This window comes from Lampetra fluviatilis, chromosome 1, assembly GCF_964198595.1.
Source record: "Lampetra fluviatilis chromosome 1, kcLamFluv1.1, whole genome shotgun sequence".
NCBI lineage: Eukaryota > Metazoa > Chordata > Hyperoartia > Petromyzontiformes > Petromyzontidae > Lampetra > Lampetra fluviatilis.
Window position 1 is genome coordinate 16,261,232 of NC_136275.1, and position 14,492 is coordinate 16,275,723.

Sequence of the window (14,492 nt, forward strand, 5' to 3'; positions counted from 1 at the left end):
TTCAAATCGCGTTTTTTTCCCACAGGTTTTCTTTTGTCCGCTGCGCCTCGCCGTCTGCGGTCTTCGTTGGAAGATGGCGGCGCCCACGGTGCAGCTGAGCCACGTGGCCGCGAGCGCGACCCGGGCCCCGCATGCGGTGTGCTGGGGCCGAAACGGCCTCGTGAGCTTCGGCTCGGCGAATTCTGTGGTACTCTACGTGCCCCAGGTTCGCGCAATTCCTTCGTTCTTTCGCTGATTGCATTTGAATAAGGTTTACGGTGTTGTGCCGTTGCGTTTGCGGTATTGCGCCTCATTTTGCCAGTCTCCACTGGGCGAGTTTGTGTCTCTCATTCTTCCTGATGATTGATTTTGTCGGGGGCTTTGTGTTGCAGTTGTGGTTATTTATTCTCACCAAGCACAGCCATCGGTTTGCTGTAACAGTTGCACGTTTCTAAAGGGCCGGACAGCGTCATTGCAAGATCACACATTTTATAACCACCAGTACGGAATACATGGTGTAAAAAACACATTCTGAATACTAATCGTGGTTCGTGTACAACTTTTGCCTCTCAAAAGCTTAAATTAATAGAGATGACTTGTTTTGTTGCGAAGTCTGGAATTTCAGGAGGATCTGGCATTGGGATGTTTGCCTGTTTGATATGTGCGCGGAGAAAACTCATACCAAGAGGATAACACTTTTAACATGCATTGAGTTGACCTAATATTGTAACCAGTCGGGTATTTAATGTGCCACTAAAGTAGCTCTTAATGGACTCAAAACGTTTGTCGAGTTGGCTGCACCTGTCAAGCTGTCAACATCCAGAGGCACTGATTGGGTTGACTCGGTTGTTAGGTCCTCCGCCAGAAATTACCCGCTCAGAAACAACCCCCAACAAACGGCACGCATCACGTAATCCAACTACTGTACCGATTTCAACCAATTCTAGATTTGAAGCTTTCGTGACTGCAAGGATTCATACTCTTAGGTTTTTTCGGTAAAGTCACGTAGGTAAAAAATACAATTAAAAGTTAATAAAAGTAATAATGAAAATAAAATAATAAATCACGACGTTTCGGAGGCAACACAAGTCTCCGTCATCAGGTGGGACCGTCACAGCTAAAATTACTGCATCATTTTAGCTGTGACGGTCCCACCTGATGACGGAGACTTGTGTTGCCTCCGAAACGTCGTGATTTATTATTTTATTTTCATTATTACTTTTATTAACTTTTAATTTTATTTTTTACCTACGTGACTTTACCGAAAAAACCTAAGAGTACAATTTCAACTACCAATTCACAGTAAAATCCTGACAATACTTTCAGGTAGTCTGCCATCCAAGAACAGTATTAACCAGACGTCAACATTGCTTATGCTCCGTTGTAGATGTGTACACGGTTTTGCAAGGGTGTGAGTGAAACATCTTGGTGGACGTGCCTTCCAGACCAATGAACATAAATATGACGCAAAACATTCTTGATTTGCCTAAAATATCCAAAACAGACTTTTTTTCATGCACCATATCTATATTGTCAAATCTATCAAACGTCATCGCAACCCTTCTGACGAAAGTATTCCTCAAATAACTTATGAAACTAAAGTTAATTTCTAGACAAAAAATACCGATGTGCCAATCCTCAAGTCATTAAATGTAAAATATGTTTAAATAATGTAAAATATTTGACACGCTCAACACTGAAATGTGAACACAAGTGAAAAGCAACCAACACTGAAAAGGAGTCCTCGATAAACGCATTTTGTTCAAGGCTAGTGCAGGGGTCGGCATCCTGCGGGCTGCGGAGCAGCATGCGGCTCTTTAAGGAACTGCTTGACGTCATATATTTCGGACCACCGTCTCATTCACATGCAATTGCGGCTCTTGAAATACACAATTACGTTTTCGTTACCGATTTTGAAAAAAAAAAAGTCTTCGTATTATTTTAGTTGCCGACCCCTGGGCTAGTGCTCGGGGCTGGCTGGCTAGTTTGGGGTGGGGTTAGAGATAAGTGTTTAGTTGGGTAGTGTGATTCTTAAGATGTGGGTTAGTATCTCATTGGCTAATGTGATCAACCATATTTTCGTATTTTACCTATGTTTACAGAGTCGATATTGGTGGTGGTAAGTGGCCTGGTTTATTCGTGGGGGCATTGTCACGACACATCAAGGGTGGAAAAAAATATTTTTTTGTGCAAATTTGATCGGGTTATTGGTGTTGTTAAAAAAAACGATTTGTCGAAAAAAAACATGGTTTTAATCCGGAAAGTCAAGTTGTCAATTGGCGCCAGAGTAATCAGATTCGCTGTCCTCTTTGATCATCTCAACCGCACCGTCGAAGAAGGTGTGAATGTTGCTCTTGATGAAGACGAGCTTCTCCACCGACTTCACGCTCGGGCTGTTGCTCACCTTAGAGTAAATGAAGGCCATGGTGGAAAAGTTCCTCTCAGATGCGGCACTGGACGTGGCAATGCTGAACAGCTTGACCGCGATCTTTTGCAGCTCAGGCCACTCGCTGCCATCGGACAGCCAATACTCCATCGGCGTCTTGCGACCTTTGACCATCTTGTAGCGGAACGTGTTGTTTGTCTTCTCTTTGGTGGGGGCTATAATTATTGGGATTAACAGGCAATACAAGTGAATAAAACTGGATTTTTGGCCATCTGAGATGATCGGGTTTTTTAAATTAAAACCATGAAAAACCCGATGCTGCCAACCTTGCGACACATTCAGACAAAGCTGAATAGATTTAGCAAATGGTTCTTCTAATTGCGATGGATAAGTGATCATCATTAGCTGGGAAGATGGGCCTTTACATTAGATAATACTACTTCTTTCTACAATACATTCATATAGGACTTATCATATTTCAGGTCATTTGAACTGAGTGCTTTGATTATTGCACTCTGCTTTGGACTAGATGACAATTTGCGACTTGTGACTGGGCACCGCTCCTCCATTTGTACAACACGGCACTGAACAACTACTGTACATGTACATGTAATTGTTCGTGTCCCAGTAAATAATTGGCAATTGTGATTTTTTTACGTTCAAATCTACTCGTCTTAAAACCGCTTCAGCTTAATGTCATTATAATCGTTACCGTATGCTGTTTGATGCGGGGAAAATTGCTTAAATGTTCCCATTATGGACCACTACGACAGAGTGCAGACTGTAGTCGCAATGTAATATACACATGAATTGTAATATACACTTTAATTGGTTGAAAATATCGAAATATATGGAGGACTGCAGAGCTTGGGCATTTGTTGGTGCCAGCTCACCACCTGGCTCCCTTCTAGCTTGAGATGCATTTTGCATGTATGGTACTGTTTACAACGAAACATTATTACTAATTTTGTGTGTTTTCAGAAGGAAAATTCTGCAGGGTTTGTTTACAGCACTCTAAATGAGCACACTCAACGAGTAAATTGTGTACATTGGATTCAAAAGAATGACCTGAGTAAGTTTTACTGCTTCACACCAAGTTACTTGAAATTTTACCAAGCTTATTACTCGGTTAATGGATTACCGTGCATAAAACGGCATTATGTCCTATTACTCAGTGGTTTATTATTACAAAACTGTATTGCGTTTTGTAATCCTGTTTAAGGTCCTGAAACAGAGCTCCTTTCAGGAGGGTCTGATAATATCGCCATCCTTTGGGTGAAGCAGAACTCTCAGGTTTGTACAATAATGTTGCTCGCTGCATATTGTTCACCTCACCCTACTGTTGTGTACATGTCCAGAATACAAAACGTGTTTTGGTGAATTTTTAAAATTAAATCGGGTTCAAAGTTTAAACCCACTACAACTTATATATATAAAGTATTGTTATATTGTCCTAAATTGCCACTACATATAAAAAAATGTAAACATTAGTAACAGGCAAAAAAAATAACGAAAATAATTCAGCCCTTAATCCACCGCTGGATTAAGGCCTCGCTGTGCCGTATCAGTCATGGGGTTTGTTTAAACTAGACTTCACCATGCTGATCAGAGTAATGTTTGCTATTTAGGAATCGAGCTCAGATCACCGTGTTAGCGCACTGTGCGAGCCAATATGCCACTACACCTTTATAATGTTGGGCAAATTAGACATTACATCTATGCCATAACAGCAGTATGTAATACAAAACAATATAATATCAATAGCATGACTTAAGATATTACGTTTACTGGTTTTGTCTGTGATCCAAATAGAGCTGGGTTTATTCTTATTTTGTTTTTGTATCTCCCCCCCCCCCACAATCTCATAAATTGACAGTTTGTATGCTCTGAAAAGTTACAAGGACACAAAGGGGCAGTGACAGCAGTGGATGGCCGTTCCCTGGCCTCCAGGCAAGATGAGCCTGACGTTGTAATGCTTGTCACATCTGCTGCTGATTCCACTGTGCGGATTTGGCTTAGGCACGTTACAGAAGATGATGATGTTGCTGCATCCAAGGGTACATGCTTGCTCACAACTGTATAAGTTTGATTTTTACAAATTTTATACATATTTACCATTGAAGTCAAAGCATAATTGGATCATAATTTTAATAACAGTTATTTACACCAGTGGGTCGCACAAAACTCTAGACATAATAGCTCTCATTAAATGGCAAGCAGTCTTGAGTGGAGAGCATGTATTAAAAGTAGAATAAAATATTACTTATTTTGCAGTAAATATTCTCTAATACATCACAGTACCACTAATAATACATGGCAGATTGATTTTTAGTCTTGTCTAATTAAAATGTTATATTATTATCCTTGAAGTTTTAAAATAGTTATGTTTAATGAATGATAACACATGCTTTTTCATGCAATCCAGAAACATTAAACTAAATCTAATTAGCAGCCTATTCTTTGTTCCAACGATTGTGTGATCAAGTGGTCAGAGGTACGTGACACGTGCATTTGTGTTTGTAGTTGAATGCGTTCAAGAACTTTCATTTGGAACGGGATTCGCAATGGATATCTCTCTTGCCGAGTTACCAGGATCGAAAGGTGCGCTGTTTAATACAAGTACAGTTCTGTATATTCTATATTTTAACAATACTGGGATAAAAAAACATTAAAAGCATGGCATTATTCTACAACACTGGACTGATGTTGTTAAGCTGATATATTTATTCAGTCATTTACTTTTTTTGTCAATCAGAACCCATACTCGCCTGTGGAGGAGATGGTTGTAAATCGCAGCTGTATACTCAGCAATATGGGCAGGTGAGTAACTTTGTGTGGTTTTCTGACATACATTTCTGAGCCAGGATAAAACACATTTGAAAAGTGAAAATTCCATACCTAAACACAATAAGTTTTTTTGTCAGTTTTTAAAGATAAGTAGAAATGATGGAAAGTTGAGACTTTACTAGATTGGGGTTCTTATAAAAAGTACAGAAAATCGTTGGAGCTTGCTGTCCTCCCTTCTTGTTTGAAATTTGTAAATACAGGGAGTAGTTTCACTCGGCTGAATCCTACATTTTACGCTCTGCTGCTGCCAAAATGATTTTACACCCCCCAGGGGTAATTGGTAGCTATGGTGAGCATCATTCACTGCTTTTCCAGGAAGAATTTCAGACTAATTTCTTGTTATTTGAAAGTGCTACTACTGCAGAAACAAAATGACTACATGTGCAAATTGTGCTCTAAAAGTAACTAGACCACAATAAGTAACTTTAGAAAAAAATGGTATACCTTTAATTTTACACACCATTACCAGATGTGAACCAGTTATTCAGTACTGTACTGGGAAATAATTGAGTGATGTAAAATACAATTTATTTCCAAATGGAAATACGCACCGGCCTTTTCATTATATGAATAAAATATAATCAAGCGTACTCGAATTGTCAATGCAAAAATGCATTAAAATGACCCAAGGGCGCCTTATCTTTCGCCTGTGCTGCCTGGTTATTTGCAGGGCTTACTCTTGCTCGGGACCACAAACCAATAGCTTTAAGGCAGCAATTGTTACATTCGAGTGAGTGGGTGCGACAAGGAGTGGGTGTTGGGTGAAAATTGGAGCAATAGTAGAGAGTGGGCGACAAGCAGAGGTGGTGTGCACTTTTCTGTCAGACGGTTAATTACATGTGTCCATCAATACAGGGGCCTTTATCGCTTTCTGCAGACGGTATGTGCCCTGCTGACAAATAGCTTTCACCTTGCTGCAGTATATGCATGTACATTCTTCCCCCCAACCCCTCACTAGGGTTTGCTAAATTATGAATGATGGACAATTAGGCTGTAGGAAATTAGTTTGGGTCCCATGTTGTTGACCTGTGTTTATATAATAGTTGTGGTTGTGGGTGACCGCTTTCACTGAACAGACCAGACTTTTTTGTATTTATACCACAATATAGAAAACATTTGCATAATTTGAATACGTTGATAATGAAATGTTTTCGTGCTTGTTGTTGTTTGCATGCAAATGGATTTATATATTTCACTGATGGTGCATGAAAGAAAATGGGGGGTTATGAATGTTTTATTGGAAAGTCCTTGATGAAGACTCGAAAGCCTTTTAGATTAATCTGGCATTCATTCTAATATACTGTTCCTAATATTTAGTGAGCTAAAATTTGGGCAAGGCATGAGTCTATTACAGTAGCCGTGTATATTGTTCAGTTATAAGACAGCGTTAATGGTGATACTCATGTTTTTCACCTTTGTTTTTGTACCACTGCCAACACAGTCTCTTAGGTGTTTTTTGATGCTGACTAATACACTAGTTTTCCACCGCTATCCTTCTGAGTTGTTGGAATGTCTGAAGCACAAGCAAATGTTTATAACATATATTATATGTATACTCTTTGGTTCTTTCGGTAAATTCACGTAGGTAGAAAAAATAATAGATCATGACGTTTCGATCGCAACACAAGCGACTGTATTCAGGTGACTTTGGTATTTTTTTTGGGGGGGGGGGGCGCATTAATGGATATATTTTTTACGCAAGTGAGCGGTGCCGTCACAACTGTCATGTCACCCGCATGTGGCAGCGTGACGCAGTGTGCCTGCTGATGTCACGCACCCCCCCCCCCAACCCTCTGTGTCGGCTGTGTATCCCGCACAAATGCGTGGCTGGGGGGGGGGGAAATAGGTAACAAACTTTTAATTTGCCATGTGGCTAGCTCCCATATTGTACACAATGTAAAACGTATAAAAATTGACTTTTGTATTTTGGGGGGGGGGAAATTACCATGAAGTGTGTGGCGAGAATCGATATCTGGTGAGCGTTTGTGGTATCGAATAAACGGGAATAGGCAGATTCTAAAGAAATCTACAACCTTCGATTCTTTTGCGTGATCTAAAGAATGTAATCTTGGCGCCCGAGCGTAGGTTTTTTTTCCACCGCGCGTTGGGTTTTATTTTAATTTGTATTAATGAGGTAATGATCAAAGTTATTTTTTCATTTGTATATGTTTTTATGTTTTGAGAAGTTTTTCAATATATTTTTCCCCCGGGCAACACCGGGTGCATCCCGCTAGTTGCTTATAAATCTTAAAAAAAAATTGTTAATAACTTTTTGAGGCCATGGGAGGGCAGCACAGTTCTACGATTTATACCATTTTAGGCATCTAATATGCATTGTCCTTGCACCACTCTTTCTCAGAAATTCTAAAATGTTTTGCAAAAACACATGTGCAGATTATTAGATGCAGTATAGGCAAATAAAAGTTTTCAAATGACCAAGATTTTACGGCAAGTCGACTTACAAATGGGTTCCGTTTCTGAGGCCGTTCATTAGTTGAACGGTTCGTCGGCACACAATGTACTGTGTTTAAATGCAAAAACGGTCCTCGTTATGAAGGAAGTATGGTTAAACTCACAAATATGCAGACATATTGTACATTTGCATGTAACACTGTAAATAGTTCCCCAGTTCGGCTCGCAAGTGTCAATCCACATTGGCAAATCATATGGTTAAAAATGTATATCTTATGGGAGCTTATTCATCAGTGCGGTTGTTCGTAATTGCACGTGTGTACTGTATAAACTAAATGATATATAAATAACGTTAAGGCAGTTATTTGACAGTGTCTTAACAAAACTCTTTTATAGCTATGGTATACACTTGTAATCAATTACCCCTCCCCATCGATTAATTGTCACGATTCAGGGATGTGATTTGGTTTGAGATTGGTTATTTCGTGTAACTCCTTTTCACCATTTCAAGTTTTATTGTCAATATTTTTTTTAGCTTCATAAGCCTAAATGCTATTTAAAAAAAATAAATTAGCATTTAATTTGAACAAATGAAAATTGTCGATTTTTTGACACACACTTGAACGAAACGCATCGTGACATGCCTAATAAGCTTAAACATTTATAGTCCGGAATTTTAATGGGTGTGTGCTGGTGTTTAAAGTGCTAAAAAGCATGCTCTCCAGAGAGCAGTAAAGTTTATAGTGCAGGATTGCATTGTATGTTTGTGTGCGCTGGCCGCTGGTCCCCATGGTACTGGTGGACGGACGTGAGCGTGTAGCTTTGGTGAGCAGAGATTTTATAGATTTGATTGTCAGGTCTCCAAGCTGATACGCTGATGGGATATGATGATTAATGCAACTAATTTCTGTTACAGATAAGGATTCTCAGCTTTCTCCGAGGAGAGGTCTGGTGCCTTTTGGGAGAGGCGTACATTGTGTGTAGTTCTTTAGGTTCATGCCCATAACATAGGATATTACAATTGTGTTTGTTATTTTGCACGTGAACAATTTCACGCATATTCACATCTCGGTGTCCCGAATCCCACAAGTTGTTTAAGCCAGTGATACTGCGACCTTGTTCAATGTACAGGGCCTCCATAAAGGTACCGTCATTTATCAAAGAAGAATTAGACATGCATGGTTTAATAATTTTTTTAATATTCCTTATTTAATTATACCGAAACGCTTGAGTTATATTCAACAGTAAATAACAAGCATTGGAAACAATTGTAGCTCATATCTTGACGAACACCTGGGACTCTTAAAATGTTGAGGGGATGTATGTCGCCAATATTTCTAAGCGACTTAGCATTGATGTTTCAGTTTCAGTGTAATTGATCGGCTCTTGATTTGGGTTCAACCGCAACAAACAATAAAATTACAAGATACACCTAAAATTCATTGTACACATCTGAACATCACATATGTAAGCAATAAAATCCTACAGAAAAAGCACAACCCGTCCATGCTGCGTACAGAAAGTGCAAAAAAATCCATTTCGATGTTTGATCCCAATAACAATCATAATACAGTCCTGAGCCAGTGGTGTAAATTCCGCATCCCCATGGCATGGGGTGAGTTTCTCCTTGGGTCAACTGTTGTCCACTTCCCCATAAAGTTTCGCTCGCGTTATCGTCAATGGAGGGATGATTGGCTGAGTCAACCCCCTACCAGGATTTGAATTGGTATCCCGATTGCAAACCGCTTGCTTTATTGCTGAACTACCTGACCAGAAATGCCATTGATAGGCAAGTATGGCTTTAGATGTATGAAACGCCAGCAATAACATCTTCATATTACCAAATGTGTGCATAGTTTTATAGACCTAGCTCAAACTTCTGTCTTAACTATAATTGTTTAGTAATGTTTAACACGTAGGCTTTCGCGACCAATATTATTCATAATCAACGTTTTTGGGTTTAGATCGCGTTATTTATAAATGTGTCGTAACCCTCCACCACCCGACACGGCCAATCAGTAAAAAAGTGTCACGTTGACAAAAGACAAATTTGTTCACTGCTTTAGCCCACCGGTGTGTTATATAGAGCAGCAGCAGGGTGACGTCATCATTAATGTGTTAATGATGACGTCACCCTGCTGCTCTATATAAGAACGGGAGACACAGCAGAGCCTCACCATTCTGGCGAATTGCCCGATGATGCTGGATGCAATTACCAGCGAAACGTCGTACTCAAATTGTAAATGTTGTGGTTTCGCGCTTCAACACCGGTGGGCTAAAGCAGTGAACTAATTCTAGATTTGAAGCTTTCGTGACTGCAAGCAGTGAACTAATTTGTCTTTTGTCAACGTGACACTTTTTTACTGATTGGCCGTGTCGGGTGGTGGAGGGTTACGACACATTCATAAATAACGCGATCTAAACCCAAAAACGTTGATTATGATTATGTTTAGTAATGGATGGTGCATTAATGTATACCTTGTACTTTGTATGAATGGAAAAGGGAATTGCTATTTTTAGAAGATCACTATCACTGCTTTAAATTTCAGCAGTTGACACTGCAATAAGTGTTTGAACCAGATGTGTAATGACCACAGTGTAGATTTAATAGATTACAGGCACTAGTCACGCACATTTTATCTCTATATAACAATACGCGTGTTCGTTTGTAACACACCGGGATGACCACGTGAGATTGGGGTGGGGTTGTGAGGAGAGGGGTTGATCACGTCACGGGACGTGGAGAGCGAATGGGGGTTGTGACATCACGAGTACTGGGGTGGTGAGTTGGAGTAGAGGGGTGATGACGTCATGTAACACTGGGGAGGTGAGGGAGAGGTGTCATGACGTCAATAGACGCTGGGGAGGTGAGGGGTCATGACGTCGCATGACACTAGTATATGTATGTTTGAACTTCGGCACCGTAAGTAGCCAACCACGCTCAGTGAGGTGGAGGAGAGGGAGGATGACGTCACGTGAAATTAGAGTGATGTGAGACGGGGTTTATGACGTTTGCGATGTAGAAGGTGGTGAGGAGAGGTGGGTAGAGTGATGTCACGTGACACTTGAGAGGGGGGTAATGACGTCACAACGCGAGATTTGGGGACAGGTGGTGAGAGGGTGCTAAGACGAGGGTTTGATGACGTCACACGACATGGGTGAGGTGAAGTCGACGGAGTGATGACGTCAAGAGGTTGCTCATGTCATGCGGGATTTGGGTGAGACAAGGAGAGGGGGTGAATAATTGTTATTCTTCAGCATACATGAAAAATCTATATTTTCGTGTAAAATCATCAGTCTCTACATATGCGCCATCCTTTTACTGCAGAAGTTTCATGTGTTCCTAGTCGTAAACAATATAATAAATGGCTCACCCTTAAACCAATTTTACTTACACTGTGATGGTCGTCATCCTTCTCTGTTTATTGTTTTTCTTTGAAACCATTAGATGTGCATAGCATATTCTGGACTTCTCTGGGTAGAAAGACCATCTGGTTTTCAGTCCGTTTGTAATTAATAAAAAGTATTTGCTTTTATACTTTGAATACACACGTACTCTGATACATCACGAGGAGATTTGAAGCGCGACATCCAGTGCGGTTTTTGCAAGAGGCTATAACACTTTAAAATTAAATGCTGATTCCAGCTGAGAAAACATCATGCGGATTATCCACCTTGATTTATTCTTCACATGAAAATTTTTAATAGGTTTTCTAAAGTTTACTTTGGGTTTGGTGGGTTCTGAGGAGAAGGTCTAAATATTTATTGTGTTACCGTGGCAGGTTTTTGATGCACTACGTGAACAACTTTGGGAGAGTAGAGGTGGTTGGAACTTTGGTGTTAAGATTAATGTTTCAGGCAAGAGCAATGATTCCATTACTTAAGAGCTATACTTTAACAAAACAACTACAGAGCAAGCTAACCTTGAGCACAGGTACATGTCAAGAAGAGGAGGGATTTTATGTTTGGAGAGGGTAAATACTAATGAGCAAGTTTGTATAGACGGTGGATGGAAGCTTTGCAAACATAATTAAGAAGATACTGTAATGCCTTAGTGGAGCATGTGTGTCAGAGAGGGTGGATGGTCTGTTAACGAGACTACCATTGGAGTGCGCATCGAAACGCTGGAGAACAAGGGTAAGTATTAAAGCCAAATAGTGGGATATTGTAACAAGAGATGTGGGTGGGTCTCATGTCTACTGTGTAATGGTTGACTTTCTGGAAAAATAAAAGAGATGACCAGGTGTGGTGGCTTCAGCAGTGTTGGCCATAATGACCTCCAGATCTTGAGCATGACTGGCAACGCAATTTCTCAATGCAGGAGTTTCCTTTTTTAGTTGTACTGCAATAGGACCTATGGCCAAATCTTATACATTACATTCCAGGTTATAGTCCCTTTCGCTAACAAATTTCAGACGACGACTCATTAACGATGGTTTCCTTCTCCCATAACGAGGATGGAGGGTTTGAGTTAGGGTGTTTCCATGTAGATGACTTTCATATGTTTTCATAGAGCATAGCTCTTGCTTAATAATATTATTTTGCATTGGCCCGTGCCTAAAATGTGTGTTTTATCTAGAAAAAATATAACTTGATCTTGTGATTCCAAGTTGTGCTGTTCTTTGCGCTGGTGCAACTGGTCCTTATTCAAAAAAATAACTCCAAAATACTCTTTGGTTCTTTCGGTAAAGTCACGTAGGTAGAAAAAATAATAGATCACGACGTTTCGATCGCAACACGTTTCGATCGCAGAGAGAGAGACAAACAGAGAGAGAAACACAAACAACGAAAGCTTCAAATTAAGAATGAACCACCTCTACGGGGAAGATTTCCACACAACTCATACTTTACTTCAATTTAGCAATCTTTGGAAGAACGTGTTAGGCGACTGTGTTGCATTGCATTACGTTTCTAAGTTTACTAGGTTTGATTTCTCAAGTTCTAGATGTGAATTGATTTCTCAAGCTTCTAATTTCTCTCCCCCTGCTGCAGATCCCATTCCCCCTTGTCTCTCATTGACATGCTAATTTATCCGCCCCACCCCCCCCCCTCTCGATATACCTCGTCACAGAGGCATTGTTTCTCTGTGTGTCTCTTTATGTGTCTCTCCTGTGTCTCTCTCTCTGGTTGTCTCTCTGTGTGTTTGTCTCTCTGTGTGTCTCTTTCTCTGTGTTTGTGTCTCTCTCCGTGTCTGTGTTTGTTTCTCTCTCTGTATATGTGTCTCTCCGAGCTTGCATTTACATACAGTTCTCACTTGATGACGGTTGCTTGTGTTGCAATCGAAACGTCGTGTAATTGTATTTATTTATTTCTACGTGACTTTACTGAAAGAACCAAAGAGTATTAATGGCTTGATGTGTAACCTGCCATCCCACATAACTCATCATGAACAAAAGGCTGATTTTAATTTACCCTGAAATTGTAACTCCTTTTTTTGCATTTGTTGCTGAGTCATGCATGTTGCAGCAGCCTACAATACCCAATGAACTATTTCAAATTAATCTGTTCAAAAATAATTTTAGTTCAGGACATTGCTAAAAGATAATTTTCAAGTAAGTTACAATGGTGTTCCAACGTGTGCACATAATAGTAAATGTGCTGTGCTATTTTAAACACTCTTAATTTCGATTGCTTCAGAAATTTCCATAATGGTGATTGACACTTAATATTTATTTTACTGCAGTTTGTCCAGCAGCAGTTGTTAGTTGGACATGAGGACTGGATTCAAGGCCTGGAGTTTGTTCAAGAAGGTATGAACTGAGACAAATGGGTCCGATGGCACCAGACGCAAATGTAACGCAAAACGTTTCATCCATTTTGTTGGAACATTTGTAATTCCTCTGCTGTTTAATTTAAAACAAGACCGTGCCTTCTCTCCTGGCTTGCTTGTTGCCGTGTGCCGTGCAATTATAATTAAATTACATCTTAAGCCATGTTTACAATATTTTCTATCCTTAAGTGACTTTCTATTTTGTGTTCTTCTGGTAAAAATATTGAGAAGATTATCTGCAGAATAATTCAATTGCACTTTGTGAATTTTGCTTCTGGGCAATGCTTTTTCAAAGTTAATTTGATGTGTAAAATGTTTCTGCAAGCACACATCTTCCTTTATTGCCATTCACATGATGTTTATTGTATCACACACTAGATTTGAACATACAAGACCAGATACATATTTCACGATTCCATTGCTGCTGTAGATAATACCCAATATTATAGCCTAACCGTCCAGCATGTACATGAAAATACCATTAAATGCAACACATTTATCAGTTAATGTGGATTTAAAAACAAAATTTGTAATCTAATCTAATATAAAATAGAACTGAATGGTAATATCTGTATTTATGACACTACTTATTGCTTAGTCTGAATGAAATGAGCTGTGTTGTTAGTAATAACATAATTAGATGCAAATCATTTATACATTTGCCATCCATAAATTAGTATTTGCATAATGCATTTAAAACATCAAATGCCATATTGCTGATAAGTAATTAGCAATAACAATCCCATTTTTGCTTTTCTGGAATACACGCTGGAGCAGTCTCTAAACCTGTTTGCTTTTCCTGCTGTGAGGGAAGCATGGTTTTTCCGTTCTTCATGGCAGAATTAAGTTAAGCCAGAGAGGCTGCACTGTGCGATGAATGTAGCTGCTTCAAAACAATGTAAGAGCAGAGATAAGTAAGGTAGTTTGAGTGCTTTGATAAATTGTGTTTCTTGCACAAACTTTTTCCTCAGACACTTGAGTTTAATGACCGGCCTACTAAGATTGCAGGCAATTTGGGTGGGACCACATTTCTCGTGCCATTTTCCCACTATTCTTACACCATGCCCGACCTTGCCAGAATCCATCTTCTCGGTTGAA

General features: G+C 39.7%; 1 protein-coding gene across 3 annotated transcripts in view; it reads left to right on the forward strand.

Annotated features, from left to right (window-relative positions):
- Window positions 1–14,492, forward strand: part of ELP2 (elongator acetyltransferase complex subunit 2) — a 51,500-nt gene continuing 37,008 nt past the window's right edge. For all 3 annotated transcript variants that reach the window (XM_078857575.1, XM_078857584.1, XM_078857593.1), the window contains exons 1-7: window positions 1–205; window positions 3,347–3,437; window positions 3,588–3,658; window positions 4,242–4,422; window positions 4,889–4,966; window positions 5,121–5,185; window positions 13,308–13,374. In XM_078857575.1, coding sequence (XP_078713701.1) covers window positions 74–205; window positions 3,347–3,437; window positions 3,588–3,658; window positions 4,242–4,422; window positions 4,889–4,966; window positions 5,121–5,185; window positions 13,308–13,374 — 685 coding nt within the window. In that variant the 5' untranslated portion in view covers window positions 1–73. The remainder of the gene's footprint in view (window positions 206–3,346; window positions 3,438–3,587; window positions 3,659–4,241; window positions 4,423–4,888; window positions 4,967–5,120; window positions 5,186–13,307; window positions 13,375–14,492) is intronic.